At 48.8% G+C, this 19,520-nt stretch overlaps 1 protein-coding gene across 2 annotated transcripts; it reads right to left on the reverse strand.

Moving 5' to 3' along the window:
* Positions 1-1,399: 1,399 nt before the first annotated feature.
* On the reverse strand, positions 1,400-17,514 carry PYCR3 (pyrroline-5-carboxylate reductase 3). Of its 2 annotated transcripts, none has more exons than XM_038760286.1 (6): positions 17,406-17,514; positions 11,825-11,889; positions 5,550-5,729; positions 4,130-4,282; positions 3,040-3,132; positions 1,400-2,326 (listed from the first exon to the last, which is right to left on the reverse strand). In XM_038760286.1, the coding sequence occupies exons 1-6, from the start codon at positions 17,488-17,490 to the stop codon at positions 2,144-2,146; spliced, it is 759 nt and encodes a 252-aa protein (XP_038616214.1). In that variant the 5' UTR covers positions 17,491-17,514; the 3' UTR covers positions 1,400-2,143. The 2 variants fall into 2 exon arrangements, with proteins under 2 accessions (XP_038616214.1, XP_038616212.1); XM_038760284.1 differs by having other exon boundaries at positions 4,130-4,342.
* Between the last annotated feature and the right edge of the window lie 2,006 nt (positions 17,515-19,520).

A 19,520-nucleotide genomic window follows, 5' to 3' on the forward strand; every position in this document is an offset into this window, starting at 1 on the left:
TATTTTGAAGAGCCCAATGAATCCAAATTAGCTACATTTCTGTCTAAAGTACTGTCATGATGGCAGCCCCTATCTGCCCCATGAAAGTTCCTGTTCTCCGAAGCAAATACGGGCCCTCTCTCTCCCCGGCAGGAACCTGCATTCCAAATTGGCCCACACTCTGAAAACCCCTCAAACTCACGCTGTTGTTTCTGAATATGATGCTGGGAGCAGGCCGAACTGGGTTTTCCATGAGCTCACTATAACACTATAGATGGATTCTGTATATTCCCAATGATCGCCTCAGGCACTTTTTAACGGTTGAACAATTATAGGCCCCGGAAATGCCTATGATGACCTTTTTTCTTAATAGGAATTCTTGACCTCTTTAAAGAGTGACTGTTGTCTGCATTAAAATCTTCTTTTTTCTTTTATTTTAATATGAAGGTTCTGCAGATCCCCAACGCCGACCAAAAATGCTACTCTGGAGTGAGTCCGTGGTACCAGGGTAGCTGGGGAAACAGATGCGGTAATCCTGCCGGCAATTTGAGGAATACCGATCCTTGGGGCTCACAGCTTAAACAGGAGGGAGAACAGGCTCTGAATCCCTATTTTACAGGTGAGGAAACTGAGGCACAGAGAACTGAAGGGACTTGCCCGACGTTATGCAATAGGCAACTTTCCAAGTGCTTAGTACAGTGCTCTGCACACAGTAAGCGCTCAATAAATACGATTGAATGAATGAATGAACTGGCAGAGCCGGGATTAGAAGCCAGGTCCTCTGATTCCCAGGCCTGTGCTCTTTCCACTAGACCACACTGCTCCTCTTCTTGCATATGAAGATGAGTGTCATCATCATCATCATCATCAATCGTATTTATTGAGCGCTTACTGTGTGCAGAGCACTGTACTAAGCGCTTGGGAAGTACAAGTGTCACCCCTTTGGCTTCTCTTCTGCCAATTAAATACTCCCAACCCTTTTAGTTTTGACCCTTTACACATATAGTTGCTCTTTTCCAGGCCCATTCCAATCGCCACACTTTTCTGAAAGTCACTTGAATTTTCCCCATCGCTTTTAACAGGCTTCTAGTTCGCTATACCATCATCCCCATTCATAGAGAAGCAAATAGCCCAGAGAGGGGAAGTCACTCATAAGAGGCCCTCAGCAAGTCAGTGCCAAAATGGAATACGAAATACGGGGTTCGGTCTCTTCCCCGCAGGGCTACCGGTCTGTCGCAGAAAACAGGGAGAGGGGCCAAAGTGGGACCAGCCTCTTCCCTAAAACGGGAAGGATTTCTCTGGAATAGCTGTGGAGGGGCTTGGCAGACTCTACTCCATTAAATAAGGTCTCCCTTTTATCGCCTTTAGTTTAGCTGCCTGGGCAGCGATGAAAGAACAAGCACAGAGCAACGGGATTCGGCCTTACTGAGATTGTTTCCCTTGCTTTTTAATTTCCATTTATTCTTCAGAGGTGAGATGCGGAATCTGAGGCAGTGAAAAGCAATCAACCGGTACATGATTCAAAGACTGTGTTCTGCCCCTGTCTGTCTGTGGTGGGGGTATGAGATTAGGACCTAAAATGCCGGGATCAGCAGTCAGTCGATCGCGGCGGGTGAGGCACTGCCTCCCCCTTCTCAGGGAAGCCAGGTGGGTGAAATGGGATGCAGAGTTCAGATCTAATCCCCATCTTCGCTCTCCAAAGACCATCCCCATTTCTGACCCCGCACGGGCTTCGTCCGCAGCTGCCGGCTCGAGAGCCAAAAGCGCTTCTAAAAGACTTTTAAAATCTCGAGGAAAGCGAAGGCTGCCAGCGAGGCAGCTAGGCAGTGCCAAACATGTCCTTACTCTGGCAATGCCAGAGGGAAGAAACCCCAATCTACGTCTCTCCTGTCCCTTGAGCATCCTCAACCGTCCCCAGCAGCCAGAATTAAAGGTCTAGCAAGGGGGTAGTGACAGAAGCTCTGCCCGCAGAAGGTTTTCTAATACCCATGGATGCAGCAGACCCCTACGTCCGCGGCCGGAAGGAAAGGATGCCGGTTGGTGGGCATGGCATTTCTAAGAGCCGACGGCATTTTCCCCGTTCCCACCTTGAAGCGCTCCTTTGTGGTCCTTCGGTGGAGCAAGGAGAGGGAGGAGGTGGTTGAGAAGGCCAAAGGCAGATCCCCTAGCGCTTGCCCAGCTCCTGTGCCCGGCTGGTGGCAGCCTCCACGGCACTCATGGTGGCAGCGCGCAGCCCGCCTCGCTCCAAGGCATGGAGCCCGTAGATGGTGGTGCCGCCTGGGGTGCACACATCTGTCCGCAGCTGAGCCGGATGCTTCCCGCTCTCTAACAGCAGTTTCCCTGCACCCTGCGGGGGAAAGGAGCCGGTCAAGCGGGGCAGGGCCCCGAGGCCCACCGGTGGAGCGGTCAGCCAGACCCGCTTTCTCTTCCCCGCGAACCATTCATCATCATCATCCTCATCAATCGTATTTATTGAGCGCTTACTATGTGCACAGCACTGTACTAAGCGCTTGGGAAGTACAAATTGGCAACATCTGGAGACAGTCCCTACCCAACAGTGGGCTCACAGTCTAAAAGGGGGAGACAGAGAACAAAACCAAACATACTAACAAAATAAAATAAATAGATATGGACAAATAAAATAGAGTAAAAAATATGTACAAACATATATACCTATATACAGGTGCTGTGGGGAAGGGAAGGAGGTAAGATGGGGGGATGGAGAGGGGGATGAGGGGGAGAGGAAGGAAGGGGCTCAGTCTGGGAAGGCCTCCTGGAGGAGGTGAGCTCTCAGCAGGGCCTTAGGAGTTAGGCATTCCTAACTCCCATCCCCACCACGGGCTCGCTTTCCGGCCTGTAGCACCTCCCCGCCCTCGGCTCTTCGGCCGCCCGTCTCCTGTCCCTCCCCAGCTCGTTATCCACGCCGTCCGGCGACATCGAGAAAGCTGTGCTCCCGGACGGCTACATCTCTGCCGTTTGTCCAACCCTTCCTCTTCCGGGCGAGGAGGCTTCGGGGGAGGAGGGAGGGCAGCCGCGTTCAAACCGCAAATCCAAACTCACCATCAAGGTCTGGGCTGCAATGCGGTGGGCCAGGGCGCTTGGCATTCCCATCTTAATGGCGCCTTCTGCTAGGGCTTCCGAGAACATGCAAACCTGCAAGGAGGGGCGGAGGCAGAGAGTGGGAAAGAAAATCCAGTGGAGCACTTAAAGCCCTGTTAACTAAGGGGCGGTGTGCCCAATCTGGAATAAGCTCCCAGCCCTTGGATAATAACAATAATGGCATTTATTAAGCACTGTTCTAAGCGCTGGGGAGCTTACAAGGTGATCAGGCTGTCCCACGTGGGGCTAACGGTCTTCATCCCCATTTTGCAGATGAGGTAGCTGAGGCATAGAGAAGTTTCGTGACTCGCCACAGCGAGCCAACAATCAGTCAACTGAATTTATGGAGTGTTTACTGCGTGCAGAGCCCTGTACTAGGAGCTTGGGAGAGTACGGTCCAACAATCAACAGACACATTGCCTGCTTACTGGAGCCCTAACTTGACTGGATTTTGTAGAAACAGCCAAGGTAAGCAGAGCAATCTGGGTACTGGAAAAACAGGGCCGACTCAATGGACATCGGAGTTGGGAGCGACTGAAGGAAAAGCGGTAAAGTGGAGCAGACTGAGGTGTGAAGCGGGATCCCCCGGGACAAGTCCTTGGTCTCTTTCACGGTCGGGGCGAACAGAGTCCCCAGCAGAATAAATAATAATAGTTTTGGTATTTGATAAGCGCTTACTATGTGCCAAGCACTGTTCTAAGCGCTGGGGGAGATACAAGGTTGTCCCACATGGGGCTCACAGTCGTAATGCCCGTTTTCCAGATGAGGTAACTGAGGCGCAGAGAAGTGAAGTGACTTGCCCAAAGGCGCCCAGCTGAGAAGTGGCGGAGCCAAGATTCGAACCCATGACCTCTGGGCTCTTTCCACTGAGCCACGCTGCTTCTCTAAGGACCCAGGACCCAAACTGCTCTGCTTGCCTTGGCTGTTTCTACAAAATTCAGTCAAGTTAGGGCTCCAGCAGACGCCTCGGTTAGCACTTCCAACTTTGCAACCGCGGCCAACCCCGGGGGGAGCGTGTCGTCGACGTGACGGCGGTCGGGGCGGCACTCACGTAGGCAACCCCGCTGCCGCTCAGGCCGGTGTGGATGTTGATGTAGCTCTCGGGGACCTCCTCGCAGAGCCCGCAGGCCGACAGCAGTTTCTGCACCAGTTCGGCCTCTTCGTTCTTCACCCGGCTGCCCCGGGCGATCACCACGGCCCCCTCCTGCACCACGCAGGGGAGGTTGGGCATGATCCGCAGGACCCGGGAGTTCGGGGGGAGCAACTGGGAGGGGAAGCACAAGGGTCACTCCCGGCGGGAACCTCCTGGCCGCCGGGCCCGCCCACGAGCTTGGAAGGCCTTGTCTGTGGGGCTGCTTTCTCTAGAAAAATCCTAACGCTACACCTTTCTTTATGTATAATAATGGCATTTGTTAAGCCTACGTGCAAAGCACTGTTCTAAGCGCTGGGGGGGCATACAAGGTGATCAGGTTGTCCCACGTGGGGCTCACGGTCTTCATCCCCATTTTCCAGATAAGGTGACTGAGGCTCAGAGAAGTTACATGACTTGCCCAAGGTCACACAGCAGACGTGTGGCGGAGCCGGGATTCGAACCCATGGCTTCGGACTCCAAAGCCCGGGCTCTTTCCACTGAGCCACGCCGCTTCTCTGTGCTGGAGTATGGGCTCCGGTCTCAGTCCGGCCCCTCCTTATGCACCTGCATCCCCCTTCTCATCATCATCATCAGTCGTATTTATTGAGCGCTTACTGTGTGCAGAGCACTGGACTAAGAGCTTGGGAAGTACAAATTGGCAACATATAGAGACAGTCCCTACCCAACAGTGGGCTCACAGTCTAAAAGGGGGAGACAGAGAACAAAACCAAACATACTAACAAAATAAAATAAATAGAATAGATATGTACAAATAAATTAAATAAATAGAGTAAAAAAAAAAAAAAGCTTCTGCTTCTCTAACCGAGGACACGGTCTCCTAAACCCCCTTTCTTAGTTGATATTTCTACCACAGGCATCAGAGGTCCAGATGCGCTGTTCGGCCGGGTGGCTGGTTCCCTTTCCACTTCACTCATTCATTCGATCGTATTTATTGAGCGCTTCCTGTGTGCAGAGCGCTGTACTAAGCGCTTGGGAAGTCCAAGTCGGCAACGTATAGAGACGGTCCCTTCCCAACAGCGGGCTCCTCCCTGCACCCCCCGCCATTCTGACTTGACAATCGCGGATGAGGCGACTCGGGATGGGGAGGGAGTGAGTGCCGGGGATGGAAAGACGGGAGTTTGGACCTGAGCGCCGGGAGTCACGATGGGAAGCGTGGGAATGAAAGGAAGGGTTCGGCCCAGAGGGGAAACCATCCTGAGAACGGGCCTCAGTGATCGTCGGGATGCGGCTAGCGACTGGGATGCCCCGAAGCAGAGAGGGTGGGTGGGCTTTTCCTAAGGGAGGGATCGGCCGGGTGACCGACGTCCCACGCGCTTACCTCTTCTAGGGTCTGCAAGGAAACACCGGCAGCTAACGAGACCAGGATGTGTTCCTCCGTGACGACGGAAGAAACCTCGGCAAGGACGGAAGGCAGGATGTGGGGCTTGGTGGCAAAGAAGATCACGGAGCAGCTCGTCAGCACTTCCGCGTTGGAATGGGTCGTCCGGCAGCCCCATCTCTGTGCCCAAGAAGCAGCATGCGTGTCATTCGGTCGTCTTTATTGAACGCTTACTAGGTGCAAGAGCGCTGTACTAAGCAATTGGAAGAGGACAGTACAACGCTAGGCAGATTCCCTGCTCAAAACAAGCTTTTGTTTGGGCAGAGCGCCGTACTAAGCACTTGGAAGAGTACAGTACAATGCTAGGCAGATTCCCTGCTCAAAACAAGCTTTCGTTTGGGAAGAGCGCCGTACTAAGCGCTTGGAAGAGTACAGGACAACGCTAGACAGATTCCCTGCTCAAAACAAGCTTTCATTTGGGCAGAGCGCTGTACTAAGCGCTTGGAAGAGTACAGTACAACGCTAGGCAGATTCCCTGCTCAAAACAAGCTTTCATTTGGGCAGAGCACTGTACTAAGCGCTTGGAAGAGTACAGGACAACGCTAGGCAGATTCCCTGCTCAAAACAAGCTTTCATTTGGGCAGAGCGCTGTACTAAGCGCTTGGAAGAGGACAGGACAACGCTAGACAGATTCCCTGCTCAAAACAAGCTTTCATTTGGGCAGAGCGCTGTACTAAGTGCTTGGAAGAGGACAGTACAACGCTAGACAGATTCCCTGCTCAAAACAAGCTTTCATTTGGGCAGAGCGCTGTACTAAGCGCTTGGAAGAGTACAGGACAACGCTAGACAGATTCCCTGCTCAAAACAAGCTTTCATTTGGGCAGAGCGCTGTACTAAGCGCTTGGAAGAGGACAGTACAACGCTAGACAGATTCCCTGCTCGAAACAAGCTTTCATTTGGGGGGGCGGGAGTGGGTAGGGCAGACGTTAATATAAAAAGTAATAAATTACAGCTATGTGCATATGCGCTGTACTAAGCGCTTGGAAGAGTACAGTACAACGCTAGGCAGGTTCCCTGCTCAAAACAAGCTTTCATTTGGGCAGAGCGCTGTACTAAGCGCTTGGAAGAGTACAGGACAACGCTAGGCAGATTCCCTGCTCAAAACAAGCTTTCATTTGGGCAGAGCGCTGTACTAAGCGCTTGGAAGAGTACAGGACAACGCTAGACAGATTCCCTGCTCAAAACAAGCTTTCATTTGGGCAGAGCGCTGTACTAAGCGCTTGGAAGAGTACAGGACAACGCTAGACAGATTCCCTGCTCAAAACAAGCTTTCATTTGGGCAGAGCGCTGTACTAAGCGCTTGGAAGAGTACAGGACAACGCTAGACAGATTCCCTGCTCAAAACAAGCTTTCATTTGGGCAGAGCGCTGTACTAAGCGCTTGGAAGAGTACAGGACAACGCTAGACAGATTTCCTGCTCAAAACAAGCTTTCATTTGGGCAGAGCGCTGTACTAAGCGCTTGGAAGAGGACAGTACAACGCTAGACAGATTCCCTGCTCGAAACAAGCTTTCATTTGGGGGGGGCGGGAGTGGGTAGGGCAGACATTAATATAAAAAGTAATAAATTACAGCTATGTGCATATGCGCTGTACTAAGCGCTTGGAAGAGTACAGTACAACGCTAGGCAGATTCCCTGCTCAAAACAAGCTTTCATTTGGGCAGAGCGCTGTACTAAGCGCTTGGAAGAGTACAGGACAACGCTAGGCAGATTCCCTGCTCAAAACAAGCTTTCATTTGGGCAGAGCGCTGTACTAAGCGCTTGGAAGAGTACAGGACAACGCTAGACAGATTCCCTGCTCAAAACAAGCTTTCATTTGGGCAGAGCGCTGTACTAAGCGCTTGGAAGAGTACAGGACAACGCTAGACAGATTCCCTGCTCAAAACAAGCTTTCATTTGGGCAGAGCGCTGTACTAAGCGCTTGGAAGAGGACAGTACAACGCTAGACAGATTCCCTGCTCGAAACAAGCTTTCATTTGGGGGGGGCGGGAGTGGGTAGGGCAGACGTTAATATAAAAAGTAATAAATTACAGCTATGTGCATATGCGCTGTACTAAGCGCTTGGAAGAGTACAGTACAACGCTAGGCAGGTTCCCTGCTCAAAACAAGCTTTCATTTGGGCAGAGCGCTGTACTAAGCGCTTGGAAGAGTACAGGACAACGCTAGACAGATTCCCTGCTCAAAACAAGCTTTCATTTGGGCAGAGCGCTGTACTAAGCGCTTGGAAGAGTACAGTACAACGCTAGGCAGATTCCCTGCTCAAAACAAGCTTTCATTTGGGCAGAGCGCTGTACTAAGCGCTTGGAAGAGGACAGTACAACGCTAGACAGATTCCCTGCTTGAAACAAGCTTTCATTTGGGGGGGCGGGAGTGGGTAGGACAGACGTTAATATAAAAAGTAATAAATTACAGCTATGTGCATATGCGCTGTACTAAGCGCTTGGAAGAGTACAGTACAACGCTAGGCAGGTTCCCTGCTCAAAACAAGCTTTCATTTGGGCAGAGCGCTGTACTAAGCGCTTGGAAGAGTACAGGACAACGCTAGACAGATTCCCTGCTCAAAACAAGCTTTCATTTGGGCAGAGCGCTGTACTAAGCGCTTGGAAGAGTACAGGACAACGCTAGACAGATTCCCTGCTCAAAACAAGCTTTCATTTGGGCAGAGCGCTGTACTAAGCGCTTGGAAGAGTACAGGACAACGCTAGACAGATTCCCTGCTCAAAACAAGCTTTCATTTGGGCAGAGCGCTGTACTAAGCGCTTGGAAGAGGACAGTACAACGCTAGACAGATTCCCTGCTCAAAACAAGCTTTCATTTGGGCAGAGCGCTGTACTAAGCGCTTGGAAGAGTACAGGACAACGCTAGACAGATTTCCTGCTCAAAACAAGCTTTCATTTGGGCAGAGCGCTGTACTAAGCGCTTGGAAGAGGACAGGACAACGCTAGACAGATTCCCTGCTCGAAACAAGCTTTCATTTGGGGGGGCGGGAGTGGGTAGGGCAGACATTAATATAAAAAGTAATAAATTACAGCTATGTGCATATGCGCTGTACTAAGCGCTTGGAAGAGTACAGTACAACGCTAGGCAGATTCCCTGCTCAAAACAAGCTTTCATTTGGGCAGAGCGCTGTACTAAGCGCTTGGAAGAGTACAGGACAACGCTAGGCAGATTCCCTGCTCAAAACAAGCTTTCATTTGGGCAGAGCGCTGTACTAAGCGCTTGGAAGAGTACAGTACAACGCTAGGCAGATTCCCTGCTCAAAACAAGCTTTCATTTGGGCAGAGCGCTGTACTAAGCGCTTGGAAGAGTACAGGACAACGCTAGACAGATTCCCTGCTCAAAACAAGCTTTCATTTGGGCAGAGCGCTGTACTAAGTGCTTGGAAGAGTACAGGACAACGCTAGACAGATTCCCTGCTCAAAACAAGCTTTCATTTGGGCAGAGCGCTGTACTAAGCGCTTGGAAGAGTACAGGACAACGCTAGACAGATTCCCTGCTCAAAACAAGCTTTCATTTGGGCAGAGCGCTGTACTAAGCGCTTGGAAGAGGACAGTACAACGCTAGACAGATTCCCTGCTCGAAACAAGCTTTCATTTGGGGGGGGCGGGAGTGGGTAGGGCAGACGTTAATATAAAAAGTAATAAATTACAGCTATGTGCATATGCGCTGTACTAAGCGCTTGGAAGAGTACAGTACAACGCTAGGCAGGTTCCCTGCTCGAAACATGCTTTCATTTGGGGGGCGGGAGTGGGTAGGACAGACGTTAATATAAAAAGTAATAAATTACAGCCATGTGCATATGCGCTGTACTAAGCGCTTGGGAGAGGACAGTGCAATGTAGCCAGGTTCCCTGCTCGAAACAAGCTGTCATTTGGGGGGCGGGAGTGGGTAGGACAGACATTAATATAAAAAGTAATAAATGACAGCTATGTGCATATGCGCTGTACTAAGCGCTTGGAAGAGTACAGTACAACGCTAGGCAGGTTCCCTGCTCGAAACAAGCTTTCATTTGGGGGGGCGGGAGTGGGTAGGACGGACGTTAATATAAAAAGTAATAAATTACAGCTATGTGCATATGCGCTGTACTAAGCGCTTGGAAGAGTACAGTACAACGCTAGGCAGGTTCCCTGCTCGAAACAAGCTTTCATTTGGGGGGCGGGAGTGGGTAGGACGGACTTTAATATAAAAAGTAATAAATTACAGATATGTGCATATGCGCTGTACTAAGCGCTTGGAAGAGTACAGTACAACGCTAGACAGGTTCCCTGCTCGAAACATGCTTTCATTTGGGGGGCGGGAGTGGGTAGGACGGACGTTAATATAAAAAGTAATAAATTACAGATATGTGCATATGCGCTGTACTAAGCGCTTGGAAGAGTACAGTACAACACTAGACATATTCCCTGCTCGAAACATGCTTTCATTCATTTCATGCTTTCATGCTTTTAGACTGTAAGCCCACTGTTGGGTAGGGACTGTCTCTATGTGTTGCCAATTTGTACTTCCCAAGTGCTTAGTACAGTGCTCTGCACATAGTAAGCGCTCAATAAATACGATTGATGATGATGATGATGATTTGGGGGGCGGGAGTGGGTAGGACAGACGTTAATATAAGAAGTAATAAATTACAGATATGTGCATATGTGCTTTGGGGCTGGGACGGGGAGAGAACAGAGGGAGCAGTTAGAGGGGCTGGTAAACGAGAGAGCTACTGAACTCCCCCATCCGCTTTGTAGGAGGCAAGGAGCAAGAGAGTCCAGGAGCAGTCGGAAGAGAAAGCAGCGTGGCTCAGCGGAAAGAGCCCAGGCTTTGGAGTCGGAGGTCATGGGTTCAAATCCCGCCTCCGCCGACTGTCAGCTGGGTGACTCTGGGCAAGCCACTTCTCTGTGCCTCAGTTCCCTCACCGGTAAAACGGGGACTAGGACTGTGAGCTCCACGTGGGACAACCTGATCGCCTTGTACCCCCCGCCCCGAGCGCTTAGAACAGTGCTTGGCACATAGTAAGCGCTTAATAAAATGCCATCATCATTATTATGATTAGGATTCCCAAAGGAAACGCTGGATCTAGAATGGTTCTTGCCCAGATAGGTAGAGTAGAGCCACAGGCTAGCTCCGGTAACGTGTCTCCGTAGGGATCTTGGGTCATTGAGGGAGTGAAGAGGTAGCGACAATGTGGTCATTGGTCCAATCATCATCATCATCAATCGTATTTATTGAGCGCTTACTATGTGCAGAGCACTGTGCTAAGCGCTTGGGAAGTCCAAATTGGCAACATATAGAGACAGTCCCTACCCAACAGTGGGCTCACAGTCTAAAAGGGGGAGACAAAAAGGGGGAGACAGTCTCCACATTGGAGACTGTCCAATGTGGGACAGTCTTCTAATAAGCAGCGTGGCTCAGTGGAAAGAGCCCGGGCTTTGGAGTCAGAGGTCACGGGTTCAAATCCTGGCTCCGCCAACTGTCAGCTGGGTGACTTTGGCCAAGTCACTCAATAATAATAATAATCATCATCATCAATCGTCTTTATTGAGCGCTTACTGTGTGCAGAGCACTGGACTAAGCGCTTGGGAAGTACAAATTGGCAACAGATAGAGACAGTCCCTACCCAACAGTGGGCTCACAGTCTAAAAGGGGGAGACAAAACCAAACATACTAACAAAATAAAATAAATAGAATAGATATGTACAAGTAAAATAGAGTAATAAATATGTACAAACATAATAATAATGGCATTTATTAAGCGTTTACTATGTGCAGAGCACTGTTCTAAGCACTGGGGAGGTACAAGGTGATCAGGTTGTCCCACGGGGGCTCAGTCTTAATCCCCATTTTACAGATGAGGTAACTGAGGCCCAGAGAAATTAAGTGACTTGCCCAAAGTCACCCAGCTGACAATTGGCGGAGCTGGGATTTGAACCCATGACCTGTGACTCCAAAGCCCGGGCTCTTTCCACTGAGCCACGCTGCTTCTCTTAAAAGAAGCTTCAACTTCTCAACTCCTCAGTGCCTCGGTTACCTCATCTGGAAAATGGAGATGAAGACTGGGAGCCCCCCGTGGGACAACCTGATCACCTTGTAACCTCCCCAGCGCTTAGAACGGTGCTTTGCACATAGTAAGCGCTTAATAAAATGCCATCATCATCATTATCATTATTATTATTATTATTACCCTCTCCCCCACGGTGACAGGGCCGGCTCCCCCAAACCCTCACTCACCCGGAAATGACATAAATTCCTGTCGGATGGCGCGCTGGCCAGCACGTTGCCCGCTTCCACTTTGCCTGGAGAGACGAGAAGGGCAGTAAGGAAGGGCGGGGAAAGCCCGAGACAGCCACAATTGAAACTCTTCTTGAACACGACAGACTTCCCCAATCACCACCTCACCTCCTCCAGGAGGCCTTCCCAGACTGAGCCCCCTCCTTCCTCTCCCCCTCGTCCCCCCTCCACCCCCCCCCCCCCGTCTTACCTCCTTCCCTTCCCCACAGCACCTGGATATATGTATGTACATATTTCTTACTCTATTCTACTTGTACATATCTATTCTATTTTGTTAATATGTTTGGTTTTGTTCTCTGTCTCCCCCTTCTCGACTGTGAGCCCACTGTTGGGTAGGGACCGTCTCTAGATGTTGCCAACTTGGACTTCCCAAGCGCTTAGTCCAGTGCTCTGCACACAGGAAGCGCTCAATAAACACGATTGATTGATTGATTGATACTAATGACTGCTCTCGACTGGTACAAAGAGAGCAGATGAGCACTGGCTCCCATTCTCCCATAGAGAAGCAGCGTGGCTCAGTGGAAAGAGCCCGGGCTTTGGAGTCAGAGGTTGTGGGTTCAAATCCCGGCTCCGCCACTTGTCAGCTGGGTGACTTTGGGCAAGTCACTTCACTTCTCTGGGCCTCAGTTCCCTCATCTGGAAAATGGGGATGAAGATGGTGAGCCCCCCGTGGGACAACCTGATCACCTTGTAACCTCCCCAGCGCTTAGAACAGTGCTAGGCACATAGTAAGCGCTTAATAGATGCCATCATTATTATTATTAACTTCTCTGGGCCTCAATGACCTCATCTGTAAAATGGGGATGAAGACTGTGAGCCCCCCGTTGGACAACCTGATCACCTTGTAACCTCCCCAGCGCTTACAACAGTGCTAGGCACATAGAAAAAGCTTAATAAATGCCATTATTATTATTATTAACTTCTCTGGGCCTCAATGACCTCATCTGTAAAATGGGGATGAAGACTGTGAGCCCCCCGTGGGACAACCTGATCACCTTGTAACCTCCCCAGCGCTTAGAACAGTGTTTCTCACATAGTAAGTGCTTAATAAATGCCATCATTCTTCTTATTATTATTAAAATGGGGATGAAGATTGTGAGCCCCCCGTGGGACAACCTGATCACCTTGTAACCTCCCCAGCGCTTAGAACAGTGCTTTACACATAGTAAGCGTTTAATAAATGCTATTATTATTATTATTATTCTCTGGGCCTCAGTGACCTCATCTGTAAAATGGGGCTAAAGACTGTGAGCCCCCCCGTGGGACAACCTCATCACCTTGTAACCTCCCCAGCGCTTAGAAAAATGCTTGGCACGTAGTAAGCGCTGAATAAATGCCATCATTCTTCTTATTATTATTAAAATGGGGATTAAGATTGTCCCCTGGGGGACAACCTGATCACCTTGTCACGTCCCCAGCGCTTAGAACAGCGCTTGGCACATAGTATGCGCTTAATAAATGCCATCATTATTATTATTATTACCAGAGGAGAGGTTGTGGGACAACCTGATCACCTTGTCACGTCCCCAGCGCTTAGAACAGCGCTTGGCACATAGTATGCGCTTAATAAATGCCATCATTATTATTATTATTACCAGAGGAGAGGTTGTGGGACAACCTGATCACCTTGTCACGTCCCCAGCGCTTAGAACAGTGCTTGGCACATAGTATGCGCTTAATAAATGCCATCATTATTATTATTATTACCAGAGGAGAGATTGTGGGACAACCTGATCACCTTGTCACGTCCCCAGCGATTAGAACAGTGCTTGGCACATAGTAAGTGCTTAATAAATGCCATCATTATTATTATTATTACCAGAGGAGAGGTTGTGGGACAACCTGATCACCTTCTAAACTCCCCAGCGCTTAGAACAGTGCTCGGCACATAGTAAGCGCTTAATAAATGCCATTATTATTGTTATTATTATTACCAGAGAGGAGAGGTTGTGGGACAACCTGATCACCTTGTCACGTCCCCAGCGCTTAGAACAGTGCTTGGCCCATAGTAAGCGCTTAATAAATGCCATTACTATTATTATTATTATTATTATTATTACCAGAGGAGAGGTTGTGGGACAACCTGATCACCTTGTCACGTCCCCAGCGCTTAGAACAGTGCTTGGCACATAGTAAGCGCTTAATAAATGCCATCATTATTATTATTATTATTATTACCAGAGGAGAGATTGTGGGACAACCTGATCACCTTGTCACGTCCCCAGCGCTTAGAACAGTGCTTGGCCCATAGTAAGCGCTTAATAAATGCCATTATTATTACTATTATTACCAGAGGAGAGGTTGTGGGACAACCTGATCACCTTCTAAACTCCCCAGCGCTTAGAACAGTGCTCGGCACATAGTAAGCGCTTAATAAATGCCATTATTATTGTTATTATTATTACCAGAGAGGAGAGGTTGTGGGACAACCTGATCACTTGTCACGTCCCCAGCGCTTAGAACAGTGCTTGGCCCATAGTAAGCGCTTAATAAATGCCATTACTATTATTATTATTATTATTATTATTACCAGAGGAGAGGTTGTGGGACAACCTGATCACCTTGTCACGTCCCCAGCGCTTAGAACAGTGCTTGGCACATAGTAAGCGCTTAATAAATGCCATCATTATTATTATTATTATTATTACCAGAGGAGAGATTGTGGGACAACCTGATCACCTTGTCACGTCCCCAGCGCTTAGAACAGTGCTTTGCCCATAGTAAGCGCTTAATAAATGCCATTATTATTACTATTATTACCAGAGGAGAGGTTGTGGGACAACCTGATCACCTTCTAAACTCCCCAGCGCTTAGAACAGTGCTCGGCACATAGTAAGCGCTTAATAAATGCCATTATTATTATTATTATTATTACCAGAGAGGAGAGGTTGTGGGACAACCTGATCACCTTGTCACGTCCCCAGCGCTTAGAACAGTGCTTGGCCCATAGTAAGCGCTTAATAAATGCCATTACTATTATTATTATTATTATTATTATTACCAGAGGAGAGGTTGTGGGACAACCTGATCACCTTGTCACGTCCCCAGCGCTTAGAACAGTGCTTGGCACATAGTAAGCGCTTAATAAATGCCATCATTATTATTATTATTATTATTACCAGAGGAGAGATTGTGGGACAACCTGATCACCTTGTCACGTCCCCAGCGCTTAGAACAGTGCTTGGCCCATAGTAAGCGCTTAATAAATGCCATTATTATTACTATTATTACCAGAGGAGAGGTTGTGGGACAACCTGATCACCTTCTAAACTCCCCAGCGCTTAGAACAGTGCTCGGCACATAGTAAGCGCTTAATAAATGCCATTATTATTATTATTATTATTACCAGAGAGGAGAGGTTGTGGGACAACCTGATCACCTTGTCACGTCCCCAGCGCTTAGAACAGTGCTTGGCCCATAGTAAGCGCTTAATAAATGCCATTACTATTATTATTATTATTATTACCAGAGGAGAGGTTGTGGGACAACCTGATCACCTTGTCACGTCCCCAGCGCTTAGAACAGTGCTTGGCACATAGTAAGCGCTTAATAAATGCCATCATTATTATTATTATTATTATTACCAGAGGAGAGGTTGTGGGACAACCTGATCACCTTGTCACGTCCCCAGCGCTTAGAACAGTGCTTGGCACATAGTAAGCGCTTAATAAATGCCATTATTATTACTATTATTACCAGAGGAGAGATTGTGGGACAACCTGATCACCTTCTAAACTCCCCAGCGCTTAGAACAGTGCTTGGCACATAGTAAGCGCTTAATAAATGCCATCATTATTATTATTATTACCAGAGGAGAGGTTGTGGGACAACCTGATCACCTTGTCACGTCCCCAGCGCTTAGAACAGTGCTTGGCACATAGTAAGCGCTTAATAAATACCATTATTATTATTATTATATTATTACCAGAGGAGAGATTGTGGGACAACCTGATCACCTTGTCACGTCCCCAGCGCTTAGAACTGTGCTTGGCACATAGTAAGCGCTTAATAAATGCCATTATTATTATTATTATTACCAGAGAGGAGACTGTGGGACAACCTGATCACCTTGTAAAGTCCGCAGCGCTTAGAACAGTGCTTGGCCCATAGTAAGCGCTTAATAAATGCCATTATTATTATTATTATTATTATTACCAGAGAGGAGAGGTTGTGGGACAACCTGATCACCTTGTCACGTCCCCAGTGCTTAGAACAGTGCTTGGCCCATAGTAAGCGCTTAATAAATGCCATTACTATTATTATTATTATTATTATTATTACCAGAGGAGAGGTTGTGGGACAACCTGATCACCTTGTCACGTCCCCAGCGATTAGAACAGTGCTTGGCCCATAGTAAGCGCTTAATAAATGCCATCATTATTATTATTATTATTATTACCAGAGGAGAGGTTGTGGGACAACCTGATCACCTTGTCACGTCCCCAGCGCTTAGAACAGTGCTTGGCCCATAGTAAGCGCTTAATAAATGCCATTATTATTACTATTATTACCAGAGGAGAGATTGTGGGACAACCTGATCACCTTCTAAACTCCCCAGCGCTTAGAACAGTGCTTGGCACATAGTAAGCGCTTAATAAATGCCATCATTATTATTATTATTACCAGAGGAGAGGTTGTGGGACAACCTGATCACCTTGTCACGTCCCCAGCGCTTAGAACAGTGCTTGGCACATAGTAAGCGCTTAATAAATACCATTATTATTATTATTATATTATTACCAGAGGAGAGATTGTGGGACAACCTGATCACCTTGTCACGTCCCCAGCGCTTAGAACTGTGCTTGGCACATAGTAAGCGCTTAATAAATGCCATTATTACTATTATCATTACCAGAGGAGAGATTGTGGGACAACCTGATCACCTTGTCACGTCCCCAGCGCTTAGAACAGTGCTTGGCACATAGTAAGCGCTTAATAAATGCCATTATTATTATTATTATTACCAGATAGGAGATTGTGGGACAACCTGATCACCTTGTAAAGTCCGCAGCGCTTAGAACAGTGCTTGGCACATAGTAAGCGCTTAATAAATGCCATTATTATTATTATTATTATTATTATTATTATTACCAGAGAGGAGATTGTGGGACAACCTGATCACCTTGTCACGTCCCAGCGCTTAGAACAGTGCTTGGCACATAGTAAGCGCTTAATAAATGCCATTATTATTACTATTATTACCAGAGGAGAGATTGTGGGACAACCTGATCACCTTGTCACGTCCCCAGCGCTTAGAACAGTGCTTGGCACATAGTAAGCGCTTAATAAATGCCATTATTATTATTATTATTATTATTATTACCAGAGGAGAGGTTGTGGGACAACCTGCTCACCTTCTAAACTCCCCAGCGCTTAGAACAGTGCTTGGCACATAGTAAGCGCTTAATAAATGCCATCACTATTATTATTATTATTAATTAAAGCTGGATGCACAGCCTTGAGAGAATCAATCGAATAGTAAATGGAGACAGTGGTTGTGTTCCCGTGGCCGGTTGGTTACCTGCCAGGAGGAGGCCCTGAGCGATGGCGGCGGCCATGCGACCGGCGCCCACGAAGCCCACCGAGCTCCCCGATCCCGCCGCCATGGCCCGGGGACGGTCGGGAATGGTTGGGAATGGTTGGGAAAGGTGGGAAACGGCCCTGCCCCATTCGGCGCACGCGCACACCCGCCCTCCCTCCGCCCCCGCCCCCGGCGGACGGGACCGCGCATGCGCACGCCCGCCCCTCCCTCCGGCCCCGCCCCGACGGAAGGGCGCAGGCGCACACCTCCTGCCGTCTTCTCTCCGGCCCCGCCCCCAGGCAGAATGAAGGGCGCAGGCGCACGCCTCCTCCCGCCCTCTCTCCGGCCCCGCCCCCGGCAGAAGGACGGGCGCACGCGCACATCCCCTCCCTCCGGCCCCGCCCACGGCTGTCTGGCGCACGCGCACACTTCCTCCCGCCCCCGGCAGATGGGCGGGCGCAGGCGCACACCCCCGCCCTCCCTCCGGCCCCGCCCACGGCGATCTGGCGCACGCGCACCCCTCCTCCTTCCACCGGCCAGGCGCATGCGCACACCGCCTCCCGCCCTCCCTCTCTCCGGCCCCGCCCCCGACGGGCGGGCGCATGCGCCTCCACCAGTAATAATGATAAGATTTATTAAACGGTTACTAGGGGCCAATCACCGTCCTGATCGCCATTGGGGGGATACAGAGTGATCAGGCTGTCCCACGTGGGGCTCACACTCTTCCTCCCTTCAAGGCCCTACTGAGAGCTCACCTCCTCCAGGAGGCCTTCCCAGACTGAGCCCCCTCCTTCCTCTCCCCCTCCCCATCCCCCCCACCTTACCTCCTTCCCCTCCCCACAAAACCTGGATACATGGATATATGTTTGTACGGATTTATTACTATATTTATTTATTTTACTTGGACATATTTATTCTATTCTCTTAATGTTTTGTTTTGTTCTGTCTCCCCCTTCTAGACTGTGAGCCCAAAGCACCTGTATAGATGTATATATGTTTGTACAGATTTATTACTCTATTTATTTTACTTGCACGTATTTATTCCATTTATTCTATTCTGTTAATGTTTTGTTCTGGCTCCCCCTTCTAGACTGTGAGCCCAAAGCACCTGTATATGTATACATGTTTGTACAGATTTATTACTCTATTTATTTTACTTGCACATATTTATTCTATTCTCTTAATGTTTTGTTTTTTTCTGTCTCCCCCTTCTAGACTGTGAGCCCAAAGCACCTGTATAGATGTATATATGTTTGTGCAGATTTATTACTCTATTTTACTTGTACATATTTATTCTATTTATTCTATTCTCTTACTATGCTTTGTTCTGCCTCCCCCTTCTAGACTGTGAGCCCACTGTTGGGTAGGGACCGTCTCTATATGTTGCCAACTTGGACTTCCCAAGCGCTTAGTAGAGTGCTCTGCACACAGTAAGCGCTCAATAAATACGATTGAATGAATGAATGAATCCCCCCCCCACCTTACCTCCTTCCCCTCCCCACAGCACCTGTATATATGTATATATGTTTGTACGGATTTATTACTCTATTTTACTTGTACATACTTATTCATTTTATTTTGTTAATATGTTTTGTTTTGTTCTCTGTCTCCCCCTTCTAGACTGTGAGCCCGCTGTTGGGTAGGGACCGTCTCTCTATGTTGCCAACTTGTACTTCCCAAGCGCTTAGTACAGCAGTCTGCACACAGTAAGCGCTCAATAAATACCACTGAATGAATGAATGAAATAATAATAATAATAATAATGGTATTTGTTAAGCGCTATATGCAAAGCACTGTTCTAAGCGCTGGGGGAGATACAAGGTGATCAGGTTATCCCACAGTCTTCATCCCCATTTTCCAGATGAGGGCACTGAGGCCCGGAGAAGTGAAGCGACTTGCCCCAAGTCACACAGCTGACAATTGGCGGAGTCAGGATTTGAACCCATGACCTCTGACTCCAAAGCCCAGGCTCTTTCCGTTGAGCCAACTCGACCCCTAGAAGGCCACGGAGAGGCCTGGGTCCGCAGCAGAGCCTGTAGAGAAACCACTCACCCACGCAATCACTCCCGATGAGCCCGCTGTTGGGTAGGGACCGTCTCTCTATGTTGCCAACTT

Source organism: Tachyglossus aculeatus, chromosome 18 (genome assembly GCF_015852505.1).
Source record: "Tachyglossus aculeatus isolate mTacAcu1 chromosome 18, mTacAcu1.pri, whole genome shotgun sequence".
In the NCBI taxonomy this organism is placed as follows: Eukaryota; Metazoa; Chordata; class Mammalia; order Monotremata; family Tachyglossidae; genus Tachyglossus; species Tachyglossus aculeatus.

What these genes read in the sequence shown, in the direction of transcription:
- PYCR3 (XM_038760284.1), bottom strand. Translation starts at nt 17,490, where the DNA reads ATGGCGGCGGGATCGGGGAGCTCGGTGGGCTTCGTGGGCGCCGGTCGC. An exon ending in GCGGCAGCGGGGTTGCCTAC is followed by an intron (nt 3,133 to 4,129) that starts GTGAGTGCCGCC and finishes CCCTCCTTGCAG; the next exon opens with GTTTGCATGTTCTCGGAAGC. An exon ending in TTGCAGCCCAGACCTTGATG is followed by an intron (nt 2,327 to 3,039) that starts GTGAGTTTGGAT and finishes TTTCCCCCGCAG; the next exon opens with GGTGCAGGGAAACTGCTGTT.